The 19,526-nt window shown below is 36.1% G+C and overlaps 2 protein-coding genes across 2 annotated transcripts; one reads left to right on the top strand and one right to left on the bottom strand.

Moving 5' to 3' along the window:
• The first annotated feature begins 3,383 nt into the window (after positions 1-3,383).
• LOC136815296 (probable ATP-dependent RNA helicase DDX49) lies at positions 3,384-19,249 on the top strand. The gene is made up of 4 exons (XM_067071737.1): positions 3,384-3,721; positions 17,373-17,634; positions 17,947-18,071; positions 18,366-19,249. The coding sequence occupies exons 1-4, from the start codon at positions 3,480-3,482 to the stop codon at positions 19,051-19,053; spliced, it is 1,317 nt and encodes a 438-aa protein (XP_066927838.1). The 5' UTR covers positions 3,384-3,479; the 3' UTR covers positions 19,054-19,249.
• Positions 14,470-15,489, bottom strand: LOC136815297 (ficolin-2-like). The gene has a single exon (XM_067071738.1). It carries the CDS (start codon positions 15,451-15,453, stop codon positions 14,545-14,547), a length of 909 nt encoding a protein of 302 aa, XP_066927839.1. The 5' UTR covers positions 15,454-15,489; the 3' UTR covers positions 14,470-14,544.
• Positions 19,250-19,526: the final 277 nt, after the last annotated feature.

The raw sequence follows: 19,526 nt of genomic DNA, 5'->3' as shown, positions 1-19,526 counted from the left end.
TGTTATGGTGTCCATTCCAGCCAAGCCATATTTTATCATTCTACAGAAATCCCCGCTTGAAAAATCTAAACCATTGATACGTGGTCGAGTTTACTAAACTTTGCCGAATTAAAACGCGGGAAAATATCATATGACGTATGACCACGACTCCCGTTCACTCCAATCATGATTCTGATCACGTGATATAGCTTGATGTTTTGACTTTTTTAAACCAATGAAATCATTTGTTTATACCGCACTAAAGGCCTTTCTATACACGCAAAAAACCGGGGGTCAACATGAACTTTAAAGCCTGCTGCGGGAAAGGGAAATGGTTTTGAAGAACCAAATATATACAAAAAGGTTTTGATATTATCCAAATATCACGAAAACAAGTGACATTTACATGGTTAATCTTTCTAAAGTTTGATATGACAGTTTGGTGTAAAGAAAGTTGACCCCCGTGTTGGTTTTATAACCTATATTTTTGGATTTGTGAGAAGACAAATGCTATTGTAAAAAAAAGTCATTTGGAAGTGTAATCATACCCTTTTCAGCCAGGGAACTGGACCCACATGGGCCACATTTTTTAAGTCAGAATTCATTGCCAGTTATGCCGCAGCAAGGTTTGAAACCTTGCTGGTGGCTGTTGTAGGTCTGGTGGAAAATGGATTTATTTCTGAATGTAAACATTACACGACCCTTGACATGTCACATGTCAAAATAAAAAATCTAACCAAATATGGCTAATTTTGATCGTTCAATTGTTTTACAAGTTTGTTTTGGACACGTGATTTTAATTGTTCTCTTTAATGACATGTGGTTCGCGCAATGTCTACATTTTACTACTTTAATGTCCCTTTAATTTTAATTTATTTCGTTGCGTTTCATCTAGTTCATCTTGCTAAATAAACTTAACAAACTCCTCGTGGACCACGCTTCAAAGTTTAAAACCAGGACCAGTTTAATAGCAAATATTTAAGTGAAATCAAGTTTTTCTATAGAGAAAATATTGAAAAAATGCAGTCCTGAAATTACACGCAGGTTTAAATCATGATTTCAAAAGTTAGCCCGCGTGTGGCCCGCGTGAGGCCAGCGTGAGGCTCGAAAACTTGGGCCATCCTCGGGCCATCCTCGGGCCATCCTCGGGCTTTATTATGCGCATTCCAATAAAAGTTTTGGCCCGAGAATTCTCGGGCCATGTCGAGGGTCGTAACATTACTGAGGCTAGAATATTTTCTTTATTTTGACAAACAAAAGGTTCAAGGTTTGTCTACTTTTTATTTTACTGCATTTCTCTGTTTTATTCTGCTGTAGTAGGCAATTGAAAAATCCTGATTTTTTGTTTTTGTCAGTGCTCGCTTCTGCAGCCATTTTAAATTTTTTTTTTTGCAGCAATTTCGTGACCTCTACAAAATCGACAATTTTGCCTGAGGGGAACAGCAGTGCCTTGGAACATAAGCGTGCAATACACCGTTTAGGAGTGTCGACTGCGCACGCGTCAATCCAATTTTCCATTTATTTATTTATTTATTAAAGGATTGAGGTTCAAGGCACGCCGTGGGCCTCTAAGAACCTGTCTTTTTACAATCGCTTGTTGTTACAATTTTCTTTAGGTAAAGTTTTGTTCTGGGGCTTCCCCTGACTTTAAATTGAATGTTTTTGTCTTTCATTTTAGCATTGAGCTCATGTGCTCTCTTGCACAATTCTTTGATTGCCAATCGTTCAATAATTGTGAGGTCTTCTGTTGCTCGATAGGATGAAGGAGGGCCTTTGTAGACTTTGTTCTTGTCTTCTTCATTTTCGAAAACTACCTTGATTGGTCGATACCTCCCTTCCTCCTCTCTCTCTTCCGTGAATACTCCAATCCTCTGTGTGTTTATTCTGTACTTGATAAATTTCTCGTCGTAGATTTTCGTTGTATTCTCGGGATCCTCCAGATGTTCTTTGATTCCATGGAAAATTAGGTTACATGCTGTGGATCGTTGTTTGCCGACTGTTTCACATCGAGTTATTTTCTCCACCTTATTTGATTTTTGATTCATCTGTTTGGATACAGCTTCAGCATAACTAACATCTTTTGCCTCTTGCTTCTTTTCGATTAAGATGTTCTCGATCTTTGTTTCTATCTTTTTCTCGAGTATGCTCATCTTTGTTTCCAGGCTTTCTTTGATTTCTTTTGTAATAACGTTCACATCATTTGATTTCAGTTGGGAAATTTCTTCATTTTGTACTTTCATGATGTTTTCACATGCTTTAATTTCCTTTTGAAGTCCTTCGATTTTGGTGTTTTTGCATGTTTCAACTCGTTCCATCAGCTCTGGCGAGATCTTAACGCAACTTTGGCATTGAAAACTTCGAGATTTAAACGTTAAGCAAATCTGTATTTGGTAGATTGGTAGCTCAGAACAATCATAATGAACATCTCGGTGGCACTTCCTACAGGTCAGAGTGTCTTTTGGTGTTGTTCCTTCTCTAATAATGCATTTATTGATGCATTGTTTTGATTTTAGCGATCACGGAAAATTCACTCTCCTCCGTAAAAAAACAGTAGGTAAACATCTGCTTCTCATAAGGAAACATAGCAGAAAAACACTAGGTAAAGAACTCCTTTTAATCATAACTTCTTTTCCTCTTGATGAATTTTTGTGAAATTTTCAGGAGAGACTTATACTTATAAAATTATCATTGATATCATGTTCAAATATCTAAATCATTCTCTTTAAAGGAGAGACAAAAATTCACAATGTTTACATTCCTCTAACCTTTCACAGTACTAAAGTGCGCATTTTTACCTACCATTTTTACCGGGCCTCTGCAATGGAGTACCGTGAAATGGCGAGACTCCTAAACGGTGTATTGTGAATTGAGAGGATTCCCAGACTGATGTTCTGCATGTTTTGTCAGAAAGTCCCCAGTTAGAGCAGTTGACGGTAGTTTGCTGAAAAGGGGGTCTTCCCATCCTGTGTTGGAATAAATAATTACTTACTTTTACTTACTTTCATCTGATCAGGTCAGTGGGAGCTCCATTATTGTAAAATCCGTACAGCTGCCAGGGCTGAGTTTTTAAGTAGTCGGGTTAAGCCAGCACTTATTATATCTTATTATATTATTCCAATCTTGTATTACTCAGGTCCATATATTTTTCCCTTTATAGCGTAATATTATAGCGTATATATTATCCAAGTTTCATTACATTATTTAATTCAACCCGACTATGAAACTTTTCTAATCAGGAAACAAACTTCATTTATTTTCCCGATGAATAATTTTCACCAAAATCTCAAGCAGAATTTATAAAAATACACAAGAGAAAGATATAAAATTGGTCTCTAGGTTAGCTGTGACACACCGTTATTGGGAAAATTTTAAGTGATTTTGAAACCAATCGTGGTAGATCTAATTTATCTTACGCCAAACCAAAGAGCGTGGTTGGCTTGTGGTTGGTGTGACGAACCGTCAGGCATTAAAGTTTGAATCTTTTCATTTATCATCAAACCATGTCTTCAAGTTGGAATAGCTTAGGTTTACATTCATGGCTTAGTGATCAATGTAAAGAGCTTGGAATTTTGAAACCCTCTGAAATTCAAGAGCAATGTATACCCCAGATTTTGAAAGGCAAAGATTGCATTGGATGCTCCAAAACAGGGAGTGGTAAAACAGCAGCATTTGCTCTTCCTATATTACAAAAACTATCTGAAGATCCTTATGGGATATTTGCTTTGATATTGACACCTACTAGGTATGCTTTTTTTTCAAATATTATTTAGGCATAATTTATTTTGACAGTAGTTAGGCGACAATCTAAAATATGTTCTGTTCCCGTCATAAAACATCTTCAAATCCAGTCGGTCGGTCGGTCGGTAGTAAATTTTGTCGGGTTTTTTAAATCTAGGAAATCCCGAAGAATCAAGTCGGCAATCAACGAAATCTCTTGCCGCCATCTTTGATTTGCCAAATTAAATGTGCGCGCGCATGTGTGAACCTTAGAAGCGGACCTTATTTTCGGCTCTCGGGGTTATTGGCCCTACCGCGTCGCCAAATTTCGACTTGAAAATTTCAATAAGGGTACATGAAAAAACTCAAATGGGACTCAATGTGGGTTAAATAAATTTCAAAGAAGTGCTTAGCTATCAAAAACTTTTCCCAACATTTTTCCGAGTTGTCCGACTCGGGATTTATGTTTTGAAGGTGAGTCGGTCGGGCGACGCGAACGGGACATATTTTAGATATCCGCCTTAGCTAGGGTGCGCACTCGTCGGGATTTTTTGTGCGGAGCAAGGAAGAATTTACAAAAATGAACTTCAATGCATTAGAACTTACCTTTAAATCATCCAAATCTGTTCATTCTTGTTTTTAAATCAATCAGAAATTATTAGGGAAGCAAGTAAAAAAAACTGCATCCAGGTATCTATTTTCTTTCCAAAGATATTGATGTTTTTCGCCGTCAAGGTGAAAACACGACTTAGCGCTGACCACCCAGTCAGCAGGCTGGAATTAGTGAACAACACGCCGAAGCCCCGATTTCTTAACGCCAGGTTTAAACGCATCCACCTCGCTCTCCCTTGACCGTCATATAACAAGGTACCGTCAACTGCTCCAACTTGGGACTATCTTACGCAACATGGGAAGGCCATTCCACCACCATTTTACCGAACCTCCAAAGTCATTTGATTTGAGTTTAATGAACCGCGTATTAAAAAAGTCACGATTTCTATTTCGATTTTACAGTAAGTGAAAATACAGACCAGATATCAACAAGTCCCATGTTGTGTACACTCGTCCCAAGTTGGGGAGCAGTTGACAATGTAGAGTGTAAATAGAATATAAAGCGCTTTTAATTCATTAATGCCTAATCCTATTAATTCCTAAAATATGGCTCATGGTCATGATTCATTCAACTTTATACATTTCTTTCTTAGAAGTAAAAGCAATTCAAGCTTTTTTTCTACAAATTTTGAGCAACTTTTAGGTATGAGAAGATCAAAATCTTTGCCCCCTGAACCCTCAACAGGGCTCAGTCCTAGACCCATAGGGGGCTTACCCTCTGCAATTTCGCCCACCTTTCCGCAAGCCAAACTTCTTTTGGCGTGCACCTCACCGGAAAATTCTTGACCCACATTGAAACAAATGGCTCTCGCTATTAAGCTGGTTTATCTTTTCAATCGCTTTATTTGAAAATCTACAGGCCGTCTGAAATTTCCAAAAATAGAAGAAATTGCGATTTTTTCATTTAAGCCCCACACCATCTGAAAGCTGAGGATTTCAATTTTCTATTGGAGAAATTTTTTTTAGCTATCATTTCCAGCTCATTAGCGATAAGCTAAAGTTTAACAGTCATCAGGCCAATTTTCAGACCGCACCCCACTTCACGGAAGACTAGATTTCATCCGCCATTTTTGGTGCGATTTTGGTGCTTCTGAAAATTATTTGTTGCTGGCGTGGTGTAAGGAGGCGATTCTTTGAAAAGGTGATTTTTTTGTGTTTTGAAAATGGAATAACTTTGGGATTACTTAACCAATTCTAATAAATGACCCCTCAATTTTTTTCACAAAGGTAAGGACTTTCAAATAGAATTAGTTTGGTTTCTAAAAATTGAGGGGAAAATTTTAGCCTGTCCACCCTTCAGTAGTTAGAGACAGTATAGACTTAAGCTCGTATATAAGAGATTACGGGATTTCGAGTACGGGCCAATTTTACTTTTGTTTTGAGTGGTTTTATTTTTTATTTCAAGCCAACATCTTAGCAACAGGGTTTGTGCAAAAAACTAAACATAGGAAATTTTCCAAATCCCCCATTTCGATTAAACCAGTAGACCCGATACATCGAACCAATCGAATACAATCAAACTAATCAAACTAATCGAACTCCATCGAACAATTAAAGTTTAATCGAACACTCACAATTTTTGAAGCAATAGAATTTCGATTAGTTTGTCAGTAAGAATTTAGTTTGATGATTTTAAATTCTCATATCTTCCCTCACTTGCAAAAACTTTATCGTGGCATGCGATCTCCATTTTGACAGTTTCCAGACTTAAGGTCCCTCTATTGAGATTTTGCCCGTGTTCGAGTGGTGGAATATTACGCCCCAACAAACCGCCTCTAGCGTTAAAAGGATACAGGAAAAGTGTGTAATCCATTTTCGGAAATAATTTCCCGATTTACATTCCGAATTTGGCTTTAAATAGAATCTAATATACCGTGACAGAGGGACACGCACTTGTCGAACAAAATTAGGTTTTCGAACTGATCGAACTCCAACCCATTGATTGAACTTAATCGAACACTCACAATTTTTTCAAAAATCTTAGAGTTCAATTAATTTCTTTAATCGAACTTTAATCGTTTGATGGAGTTTGATTAGTTAGATTGTACGATTGGTTCAACAAGTTCGATTGATCGGCTCTGGATTAAAGCAATGAAAAATGAAACTTTTCTATGTTTCACTTTTTTGCACCTATTTTTAAAATGAAAATATTTAAGATTTTAAGTTCTTCTTTTTATTCAATGATTTTTTACGGCACTTTGTTGCCAATCTAACTCTCGCGTCAAATTCCCGCTTTCTTCACTAAATTGAAGATGAGAAAAAACCTAAACCACGAATCACGGATTGAAACAAATATAATATGAATATGAAGGGTGGGATTTTACAGCCACCCGTCGTGCAAGGCACTGGAGAGGCTATGGGTGCCAAAAAGAAGGGCCGTTTGAAATGTGGCAACCTCCCTCATTGGTGGAAATTTGATAAACAGCTGCGAAGGAGCGCTGGAAAGCAATCAGTAGAAGGGACCACTTTAGTTTTTATTGCAGATTTCGATATAAACTTCTCTCAGGGATTACTTGTCAATGTACATGTACACATGTGTTGTGTAAACTTGTCAGCATTGTATTGTTGTAAGAGAAAAGATAAAAGAGATACTAAGACTAACCTAGTTTCTAATCCTGATATAGGAGTTTAAGTTTAGACTGTTAGAGGACAGACATTCAGGCAGTTAGTGGACAGTCAGGAGTTTTTGCCCTAATTAGGGAAGTTTTTTACTATTTTCCGAACTTTCCTAATTAGGTAAGAAAGCGTTTAGGAAAGTGAAACTATTTTCATAAATTTTGCAAGTAATACAAAAAGTTGCATGTTCCCGACAGCATAATTTGATACCAATAATTGCTCTAACTTGGGACTATCTGACAAAACATGGGACAGGAATTCGGCACCATTTAACCTCCAAAGTCATTTAATTTGAGTTAATGAATGGCATAATAAAAAATACACGATTTCTTTTTCGCACCCTGTAGGCTTTTAAATCGAAATATGAAAAAACATCCGTAGTGCTTTACCTGGCAAAAAGTTTTAGTTATGGAGATATATCAATTTGAAGTTCCTATTTTACAGCTCCTTCGGTAACAAGACTCCCCAGCTAAATTCCACAATATTTTGGCACTCAGTTTCGATTTTGCTCAACCAAATTTCGGCAAGGTAGCGCACATGCGCGAAATTCAAAAATTGGGGTTTTACCTTGCGCGACCTTGAAAATCAATCAACCAGCTTCAAACTTTTGTTTACTACGAATGAAGTGAAAAGATATTGAAAAACAGTTTTCACATTTGAAAAGAAGAAGCTTTTGGCTTTTGAAAACATCCACGCGTTTAGTTTATAACCTTTAAAGTTTCTAAGAGAATCAGAGAACAAAACTAAAATGTCTCTTTTGATCCAAATCCAAAGGAAAACCCGAGCAATATGTTGATTGGAGAAAAGCAGGAATCACGTGGCGAAAGCATGGAGAAAATAGACTTCACTCGTAATTGTTATTTCAGGGTCACACTCAGCATAAAATCATAATAAAGCATAAAATTTGACTTTTTGGAAAAATTGGCGTAAAAAAAACATATATTTCAAGGCTCTGGCATAATGAGCATAAAATATCAGGTCAAAAACTTTTGCTTTAGTTCTTGCTTTGTCATATCATTGCTATTTTATAAACTTTAAGTCGGCCATACTTTTCAAGAAGAGCTTTATGGTTCAGTTTGCATGGTTTGATCTTTCAAGATGATCCAAAAAAGCTTAACAGTATTTTGCTCAAGTTATACATCATATTGGCAAAAGAATTCGGTATTAGGTACCCGAGAGTAAGTAGCTAAATTTTTGCCTGTGGCATCGTTTCCCCATTGTTTGCACCCATTTGCTTTAAAATTTTGAGTTTTTAAGATATTTAGTGAAAGAATCAAAATTTATTTCATAATAAAAGCTTTTCGGCTACGCCATCGTCAGTACAAACATAGAATGGTAAAATATCACAAATTTTCTATCAAATGTTGAAAAAACTGCCTAATTATCTACAATTCCATTCATAAAAGCGCCATACAAAGGAATCAATAAAAATGTTAAATGCATATAAAAATTATTCTCTAGGGTATATTCAAGTAATGCCATTTCTGAACAGTTGTAATTGTTTTGATTTTAGTTGATTGTCAAGTGACGGTCCCATTGTAGCTATAAACGAAGCTTCTATATAATTTATAATGTGTCTGTAAACCACCATTGTTAATAGAGTGTGTCTTTAAAAGTCTTTTGAAAATAGAGGAATGCAATACTGCACACTGAGTTAGGTTATGATGACTGACTTTTAGGTACTCTCATGTGTATACTAAACGAGGGGGAGTAAACTGGGGAGGGTTATGAAAATATTCAAGTTTTAATGAACGGGGGACCTAATACCTGGAAGGGTTGAAAATTGTACCTTTAAATTCCCCCAAAGAAAGGGTAATCTTAGACTAAAACCAGGCTCTTTACAGCAAAATAAGAACTCTTCTTTTGATTGCTGGATATATTTTCCTGAATTGATAAACAGGAGGTCCAAATAAGGTCCGAGGGGTTGGAAAAAATCAAATTTACAATTTTATCCCGCTACTTAGTCATCCTATTGCTGCAGATAGATTTTTTGCCTATTTACGTTTTCCCACTTGGAACACAGAAAAGCTATTGAAAAAAACTCCTACATATAATGTACAATATTATTTTATGTGGTGAGTTTGTGTAGGGTTTCCCTAGCTACATTGCCTGCATCCAAATCTAAGGATGCAAATGATGATTGATAGTTGATGCGAGCCCACTCGTTTATCAAGATTTTTGCAGGCTTTTCGATACGCCCATTCCCCATATTATACTAAAATGCCCAAATAATTAATGCAAATTACTGAGTCATCAAAACAACTTTTCGGGAAGAATGAAGAAAAACCAAAACATTACAAATTGTTTTTTTGGCAGTTTTGACAGTCCAAAGGAGTTTTCTATCTATATATTAATAGCCATAGTCTGTATGTTTGTTTTTTGTGTGTCACTTTTGTTTTTGCAAGCAATATTTTTTTCTTCTCGATAAGTTTGTTTTGATTGACAGATCGGATAGAGCCTGGTTTAGACTGTCTGAAGCCTTTGTTTTGAAATTTAAGGCCCTTCTACATTTACTAATTTTAATTTCTGCCCAGGCTTGCCCACCAAAGATTTTTCTCTTTTCTTTTGTTTTAAATGTTTTCGAATGTGATTAACGATCGTATTTATTAATGACATTCGAATTCTTTTCAAAGACAAAACAAATTCCTTTTATAGAAAAGAACATTTCAAATGTAAATCCAAACATAAAAAAAAAAGTTTATCAAACAACAACAGCATTCAAAGGACAATAAAAAGCAAGAGAAAAAATAGACCACTTCTTTCTTCATATAAAAACATTCGAGTCGTCGTTACTGTTAAAAAGTGTTTACGACATTTTGCATATCTAAATTCGAAAAGTTAGATATGACAAGGGTTTAAAAAAAGCAATTTAGTTTTGTCTTATTATTTTTTTTTAATCTGATAAAAACATTGCACTTTTCACAGAGTTGCACTATTCTTTGTGGCTTTCTTTCCCGCTTTTTCCTGGACGGCATATTTAACGCAAGCGAAGCGAGACTAAAATCTACTTGCAGCTTTAAAAACAAAAAATTAAGTCACGGGGACAGTACACAATCCAAATATGGTTAAAATATAAGCCACCCAGGGGAGGACTAGAGTCAAATGTTGCTTTTAAACCACTTTCAACCAGCTTCAACATCCAAAGAACTTTTAGTACGTTCAGCTACAGCTTAACCGGCGTGCGACGCCGGGTACCGGCTAGTTGATATTTAATGTTAAGTTGATGCATATTTTTGCTTGTCTTCCTCCTGTGTTTCTAAAGTTTGGAGCTTCTGTCAACAGGGTTCACACACAGACAGTATCTAACAAACTGTACCAGGCTGTTCTAAGTGCACAAGACTGATATTAGAACTTTGTATGTTGAAGTAATTTTTATTTTTTTAAATTTTGAGTCTGGATACCCAGGCTAAGAAATAACCTAAATGTTGAGCCATAGATAAAAAGATTTGACCTAAGTCAACCTAGAAAAGTGATTTGAAGAAAAAAACGGGAAATCTTAACAACGAAATGCCCGCCCATAGTTACGGTGGTTTGTGCAAAATTCCGAACATAGAAAATTTTCTAAACCCCCCATTATGATAAAGCAATAAAAAAATGAAACTTTTCTATGTTTCACTTTTTTGCACCAATTCTTCAGAATGAACATATTTAAGGTTTTATAAGTTCTTCTTTTATTCAATGATTTTTTACAGCACTTTCTTGACAATCTAACTCTTGCATCAAATTTCTGCTTACTTAAGAGAATTGAAGATGAGAAATAGTCTACACCTTAGGATCACTGACTGAAACAAATAAAAGAGGTGTCATGAAGGGTGATTTTACAGCCGTTCGTCGGGCAAGACATTGAAAGGTCACCGGCATTGAAAAGAAGGGCCGTGTGAAATGTGGCAATTTTATTGGTAGAAATATAGTTAAAAACAGTCTGCAAAGAAGCGCCTCGAAGCAATTAGTATAAGAGACCTTTTTGGACCTACCTCGGTGGGGTAGAGGTCCTATAAATTTATTAACCGATGTCCGTCCGTCCGTCTGTTACCAGCTTTTCTCAGGATTGGCTCATTAGTTTTTTCTGATTTTTGGCACAAAGATGCAAAGTGGCAATGCCCAAAATGTGACGGAGCCCGATTTTCGAAAAAAAATATATTTGGGCAAATTTGGGCCAAAAAATAGGGTTTTTTGGACTTTGTGCAAAATCCTGTCATTAGTTTTTTTTGATTTTTTCCTGATTTTTTGTACAAAGTTGGAGGTCAAGATTCTCTAAAGAATGGCTGAAGTGGTTTTTCCCGGAAAATTCTTATTCGCCTTAAAAAACGGATTTTCGTATTTTGGGGAAATTCCCCTTAACCAAATAAGAAAATATAGCTTTTCTCAATGTTGACTCATTATTTTTTTTGATTTATTGCACAATGATGCAAAATGCCAATGCCTAAAATGTGATGGAGCCCGATTTTCGAAAAAAAATATATTTGGGCAATTGGGCCAAAAACTGCCTAAAAATAGGGTTTTTTGGCATTTTCTCAAGATTTTATCATTAGTTTTTTCTGATTTTTTGCTCAAAGATGCGTATTAACAATGCCCAAAACATGGGCAAAACAAAAATTTTTTTCCGGTTGAAAATGCCGGAAATCGCCGTGTTTGTAGATTTTCATTGAATTTTTTCTTTATATTCATTTCTACGTTTTTTACACAAAAACATTATTGATAACAATGCTCACCATTAAGCATGATTCAATTGTCAATAAAACTGATTTTTGCGACCAGAACTTTCTATTTATTTTTTCCCTACAACCCTTCCCTCTCCCCCCATCAACAATCAATGATGAATTTATTGCGTTTTGCATTTTCGCTAAACGCTATATTTTCTGACTGATTTTTTTCATTTTTCTCCTCGCATTGCTATCTAACTTTCATCATCAGGCAGGTTCATTCAGCATCTAGCTTGTTTGTTTTTGTTGGAGATTTCGATATTGACAACTCATAGGGATTACTTACTAATGTGTTGTGTCAACCAGTAGCGGCCTGGCTTAATTTTCTTGGTGGTGCAAACTATGAAATTGGCGCCCCTGGTATTTTTGTCCTTATTTGCGCCCTATACCATTAAGTGAAACTATTTAACTGTAAAAGCAGTGACTGGTTGAAAGTAACGCCCGGAATCTCTGTGTTAACAAACTTTTATTTATACGAAGGTGGTGGTAATGCCCGGGGGGGTATGTGCCGCCCTTAAGGGTACCTTTTTTGGACTTCCAAAGTCCCGCTAAGGGTCGGAAAAATCAGAAAATCAAATTTCAGTCCCACTAAGCGTCAGAAAAATGGGAAAATTTTAACTTTTTACCCCCTGAAAGATCGAAATTCGGTCAAAATTGGTCATATTTGTCCTGCTAAGAGTCGCAAAATTCCCAAAATTTTCCTTTGTTTTCTCCTTTTTAGTCCTGGTAAGGGTCCAAAGTTCGAAAGTCGGGCGCCACCCCCTGTCAGCTCGCAACCCTATTACCCCCCGGGTGATAATTTGATATCTATTTCCTTCTTTTTTCCTGGTCCTACTTTACTCTCCAATAAAGATGAATGGCTGAAAGAGGCCCCAAAAATTCGAAAGTTGGCAAAAATAAGGGTTGTTTGTAATTCTGGCGCCGCAGGCAAAAAAAATTGGTGTAAGAAAGGTCAAACAGCTCATAAGATATTCTAAAAAGGAGAAAGTTAGTCCACATAAGACCACAAAAACCACAGCGAGCAGTTTCGATCAATCTCTCATTTTTGGGGTGAGCATCCTCTTTAACCCCTGGTGGATACACAACACTTCTCTTGCTTTGACTTTTCTCAACTCAAAGTTGATAGTAGTTTTGAAAAAATTCGTAAAATAAAATGAAGCGCCGCAGGCGAAAAAAAATTCACATTGCACTTATAGAAGGCGCTAAAAACATGTCAAAGGGCGCAAAATCGCCCAACCAAACATCAAAAAAAATTTTGGCGCCCCCTTGAAAAGCTTTTTTGGCGCCCCTCTCAGGTCTTTCTGGGTGGTGCACTGCACACCCTGCACCCCCTGCCAGGCCGCCACTGGTGTCAACTTGTCAGCATTGTATTATTGTTGCAAAGATAAAGATGGAGGTAAGACTAGCCTATAGTTTCTAATCCTGATATAGGAGTTTTAAAGTCTAGACTGATTGGTCATTCTATTTTGTTTCAATCTTTCAATTTTTATTTAATTGTCTTGGGATATTGAACTTTGTTCAGGTAACCCTCATCCTTGTTGGTGTAATTACATCATGTAGATGACTGAACGCGACAGTCTATTATTGCATAACTAATTACTCCATATACTTCAGTGGATGCAAGTCAAACCTGGATTTTCTTACACTTTTTAAGCAGAAAATACAAAAGTTGTGTACTTTGCTATAAATGTGTCACAAATTTTATACAAAACAAATATACAAGAACGTTCGTTCTTCATTGCTGTATAGTATTTACTCTGTTACAAAACTTTTTTGTTGTACTCGGTGCGGCACAAAAAAGTTTCTCCCTTTAAAACTGATTTTCTAGAAGTCTAAAAATTTTAAAAGAACCATTCCTATTTCATTGGGAAGAAGAAAAATTTACTTAAATTTTGATTCATTAGATCAAAAGTTATGCTCAATGTCAATTGAATAAAAAAGTTACTTTCAGAAAGTGCTCGAAAACGTTGAAAATCGACCTATCAAATTAAACAGACGCATAATTACACGATATATGATTTTCTTCGTCTCGACTCAGTTATTAAAAATGATATAACTAGCTGTCTAAATGACCTTTTGTTATATAAAGGAAGGTTGAATTTCAAGATTAGGCAGAAAATTCGTCGAAAAAGGCAAAAGAATCTGGTAAAATTCATAAAAATACATCAAATATGGGTTTCGAGATACATCCAGCCTCACATTTTATCCTATCTAAAACCAAAAAAAGTGGGAGAATACAATTTTTCATGGAAATAATTATTTTTTAACTGGTTTGGCTCAGAAACTTGAAGGTTTTGTTTATAAATAAGAGTGATATCGTTTGCTTACTTATCAATTTCAATTCACAAGCTTTTTCACGTTGGATTTACACGGGTGTGGAGCAAGATTGGCCAGAAAGGGTAAAAGAAACACATTTTTTGCTTATATAAGCATAATATAACAATAGGCAGACACTGTCCCGACATGAAATATGTGTCTGATATGAAATGGGAACACTTATGTAAAAATAAAACGTTTAAAGTGTCGTTACTGACACAGACACTTCCCGTTCTGGAATGCTACAGTTATTATGTTACACTTAGAATTTATGTTTACACTTTAGAATCATGTTATGAGGTTTTTATGTTCCTTCTTAATAACCCTTTTCACAAAGTTATGGAACCATGGCACGATGTGTTTTAATTTAAAAAGGGGTATGCGGAATATGGACCATGTCTAGGATTAGGAACCTGTGACTTTCTTTGTCGTTTTTCCTTCAAACCTTATTTATCAGGTAAACTTATAACGTTGTGTTCTTGTTTTTGTTCTAGACATTTTTCTTTTTTCTATTATTTTCATAAATTATTTTGTTGGTTAACAAAAGAAAATATACTAGAAATTATGAAAATAGATGCCATTTGCCTTTGGCATTGCGTATTTAATTCCTTCTTACTTTCATTTCGGAATATTTCAATTGACCTGCCCAGTAGATTCTGTTGAATTTGTTTGACTCGTTGAGTAAAGCATCGTAGGCTCCGTTCAGACTTGCTCCATAACAAGATTGGTGCCACCAGGGTGCCTTGTAAAGTACTGCACAATTTCGGGAATCGGCATCATTATCGTTGTCGTAGGTACTGAACTTCATACCATCATGTATTTTCATATTATCACCAGCGTTTCCAGAATATCCAGCAATGTGGAGTTTGTACTCTACCCATTCATCACCTACTGAAAACTTGGAATATTTCGCCCACGATTTGTAAGAATCACTTCTTCGAACCAAATCGAAACGTACTGTTGAACTTTTCAGATAAGCTTGTGCGGTCAAATGGAACAGGTTGTCGTTTCCGAGCCAGAATTCTCTTTGTAGCTCACCGAATCCGATTCTGTATGATTTCCAATCTCGATTGAAATCGGTGCTTCCGTCAACACGGCGCTGGACTACTGTCCAGCCACCGCCATCTGAATCATGGTCACAATAAACAGGAACTGACTTATCTTTTGTATTAGTGTTGATCATGTATAACCCACTGGTCTTCTCCCCATTGGTGTAATGTTCCTTGCAATCTCTTCTGATTGGTCTAGCACGACAATCACAGTAGAACTTTTCAATGAGGTTGAAGTCTTCCACACAGAAGCATGATCCACATGAATCAGATTTGATTTGACAGTATCTGTTGCGTACAGCATCCTTGGTTTTTAAGAATTCGAGTTGATTGATTTTTTGGCCTTGCTGTAAGAGCTTCTGTGATAACGTTTGTACCTCTGATTGCAATTTACTTATGTCAGAAGATGACACTGAAGGAGTTGTTAGCGTAGCCAACAAAAATACAACTATCAACTTCATGATTGAATCAGTTTGATAGCAAATGATGGTTTTATCTTCTTAGTTATCCTATTTATGAATCTTTCTGACATGATGGGGTCTAAGTACAAATGTGACAAATTCTTATCCTTATGCCTCCCCGATGAAGTTTCTCATTAACCAAAAATGGTTTTTTTACTTCGCTCGGTACTTCTGCTCTCCTCCCTATTCTTCAAAGTATGGGAGTGATATTTCGAAAAGTTGAAAATAAATACCTTTTTTATAAGAATAAATTTTCACCTTGTGGCAAATTCTTTGGTTCAAATTTACGGCAGAACTCAAATGTCTACAGTTAAAATCTCAAAATGATCAATGTACCAACAACTATTTGTACAGTTGCGTAAAATAAATTTCACATCTGATGATTTTCCACCAACGCAATATTTGCACCACCTGATATATCATACTCTGTACCAGAGTGTATCTCACGATTATCGTAGCGTAGTTCACTCTGTGCGCATTGTCTGTTTGATAAAAGTTTTTCCGTACGGAGACCTCTGCGATGAAGTATAATTTTGAAATAAAATGGCCGCCCCAAAGTACGACAATTGTAAACAAAGGGATGGGGTCTATTGAGGGTCACTTTCTAAACATGTTTTGGCTGCATTTTTAATGTTTTTGAGCAAAACTAAAGGCTGAAAAGTAACGAAGACATATTTAAAATTGTCTAACAGAAAATTATTTTCCAATTACCCTTTTTTTCCATGTAGTCCGCCAAAGAAAAATACAAACATTTTAATTACAAAAGTTATGCCAACAAAACAAACTATAGCCACTCTACATAGATCGAATGCCGTAAAAGTAATACTGAATTTGAACATAAAAACATGCAGAGATACTCTGAGTATATTCTTTTGCAAAGAACTGAAGTTAAAACCACTTTAAAAACAAGATTCCAATCAAACAACTTCTCTCTCATGTTCGTGAACTCAAAGATCCAAAATGTAAACAAAAAACATTCGATTTGTGCAAAAAGAGTTATTTTGCAATAGAGTGTCTTCATTTAGACCTCTCTTTTATTCCAATTATTAAAAAATAAAGAAGTCAGTTTTGTTTTAGAAACACTTTTTTTCGTTTTTTCGACAAACTTCTATAGTTTCTGACAACTCTGACGGCCATTTTGTCTTATCGCCTCCGATTTCTCGCCAAACTCCAACAGCACTCCATCGTAGCGGGTGGTTTGAAAAATCTCAAACCAGAAAAGACAATGACAACAGACCCTCTACAGCAATGAATTTTGAAATTAGCCGTAGATATTGGGTTTGTGTACAGACAAGATATATCACTGTTTGAAAACCCTTGAAGAGGTCTTTGCGAAACACTTTGTTCAGCAAGTTTGTTTTTTACGAGCATTAACAAATACAATATTTATTGTGAAATTTTCATACGCTCAATTTTAATGCTACAGTATCATTGGTCCATTTCCTTATTGAATAATTTGCTGCAAAGATAATCTTTCCAATGACGAGTACTTCAAATCGAATGACCCCCCCCCCCGACAATGTATTGGTAAAGTCAATGGGCCATTCCATTTTATATCCATACATGGGGGTGGACGAACATTTCCAGAGGGTAATCCGAGAAAAATTCCCAAGGGGTCTTTTTCCATTTTTCCGAGGGGATAAAAAGTTATTCTAAGATTTCCACGCGGTGAAAGTCTGACTTCAGTTCCTCGGCCCTCACTTTAATTATGAAAAGAATCTTTCCAATCGGGGTATCGACACATCTTAAATACTTTTTTTTTACTTAAAAAAAGATTGTCCACCCCCTTCCCCTGTATGGTTTTTTTTAATGAAACAGCCCAATGAAATGCCTAGACACTAAATTATAAAGTAATAAAACTTATATTTAATTCATATTACGTATGCGTTAAAGCATTTTTCTTCTAATTCTTTTTGTAGAGAGCTGGCATTCCAAATAGCAGACCAGTTTCGTGTGTTTGGCAAATCCATAAATTTGAAAGACACTATCGTGGTTGGTGGTATGGATATGGTTCAACAGGCCGGTGACCTGAACAAGAAACCTCATATTGTCATAGCAACGCCTGGTCGCTTAGCAGCATTGATGTCAGTGGACGCAGATTTCACGTTTAAGAATATTCAGTTTTTGGTGTTGGACGAAGCAGATCGATTATTGGAAAGTTCCTTCGAAGACGATTTGAAAGTGAGTTTACTTTATTTTGATTTATCTATTCATCGAACCTGGCCTTTAATAGAAAAAGAGGCATGAATTTATTTTGGTCACTCTTCTCTGTGGGTAGTAATAAGATTAGACGATTCGACTCCTCTGTTTACTTTGTATCAGTACAAGATTTTTTGTCAATCCTTTCTCGTTTTAATCTTTAAAAAATGTTGTTTGTTTAGTACTTTGGTGCCAAAAATATTGGTGTTTCCACAACTCTACGGTAACCTACTGGCCTATTCTAAATCTGCTGCTTTTACACACTTCTACCCAAATACCACACTTTTTTTATAGTTCATCTTCAGTAACATTTCAAAGAGCAGACAAACGCTTTTATTCAGTGCAACTCTAACAGATACCATGGAACAATTACGACTTGTCACAAAGAAAGATCATTTCTGCTATGAAGTAAAATCACAGTAAGTTGAGACCAGCCAAACCATTTTGCTCCCAGAAAAGCAAAATAGATGATAGTTGATAACTAGGTTACTACTCTTGAGCTCCTAACAGGTGGGGCAGGTTGGAATAAGCATGAATGGGAAAACTAAAACATAATACAAAAAGAAGTATGGTAAAAGAACAATTTATTAGTGGGTAGGTGAAGTTCTAGGGTGGAAAAACCTTTCAAGAATTAATTTGTTAAGACACCTTTTGGGTACTCGAGAGTACGAGCAGTTGAAGATTTACAAATTGTTTTGTTCTTTTTTTTACAGGGTTGCGACAGTACAAGAGTTGGATCAACGTTTTCTTCTGATTCCTTCACAAGTCAAAGATTGTTATCTCATACATTTACTGCAAACGTTCATTGAGAATAAATCGGTCATCATTTTCACGCACACATGTCGCAGTTGTCAAGTCTTATCATTCTTATTGAGAAAACTAGGTATCAAATGCGCTGCGCTGCACTCCTTGCTATCTCAACGCGAACGACTGGCTTCCTTAGCACGATTCAAAACGGAAGTAGTGAAAATTCTGATCGCCACAGATGTTGCAAGTCGTGGTCTAGATATACCTCTTGTTGAACTCGTTGTTAACTATAATGTACCTGGCTCTTCTAAAGATTATATACACCGTGTCGGTCGTACGGCCCGCGCGGGCAGAGGTGGAATGTCACTGACATTGATGACTCAATATGATATTGAACGATTAACTACTATTGAAGATGATATTAACACTAAAATGACGGAGTTTGAGACCAACGAAACAGATGCGTTGAAACTTCTCAAAATTGTTTCCGTCACTAGACGTGAAGTGGAAATCAGGCTAAATGATTCGGGATTTGGTGAGCGAAGGCTAAATAATCGTAAGAAACATGGACTACCTGCCAATAAGAAATTTCTAAAACACAAAAAGATGAGAGAAGAGCGTAAGAAAAAGCAAGAAAATGAAACAGAGAGTTGATTTCATGGCAATGTTAAAATAATTTTTTTCCATGAGTCTTTGCACTAAATGGATTCATGTTATCATCCCCCGGGCTATTATTATAAGAATGAAATTGTATTTTGCTTTTTGGTAGAAATATTGAAATATTAATCTAACCACAAGTTTTGTAAACATTTTCTAACCATGAAAATCAAATATAACGGATGTCTAAGTATGGAATTAGCAGTATTTATGGGCAAATAATGATACTTTAATGGCTTTCACTAAATGTAAACATGACAGGGTGACCCAGTAAAGATTGTTCACTTCTATTAATTGACAGTCACGTGGAATCAAAAGAATCGTCAATCAATCAATAAACTTTTATCTCTAGGTCTAGACACGCAAAGTTTCTACCCTACTTACTCTGATTAGGGGTGATTTTGAATGTCCGGGGTGTCAACTGATGCTTGTTCGGGGGGTGAGATCCATTGTCCTATGGGTCAAGATTC

The sequence above is a fragment of the Clytia hemisphaerica genome, unplaced genomic scaffold, assembly GCF_902728285.1.
Source record: "Clytia hemisphaerica strain Z4C2 unplaced genomic scaffold, Clytia hemisphaerica genome assembly, whole genome shotgun sequence".
NCBI lineage: Eukaryota > Metazoa > Cnidaria > Hydrozoa > Leptothecata > Clytiidae > Clytia > Clytia hemisphaerica.
Note: the sequence above shows the minus strand (reverse complement) of the source record. Positions and strands in the feature narration are given on the sequence as shown.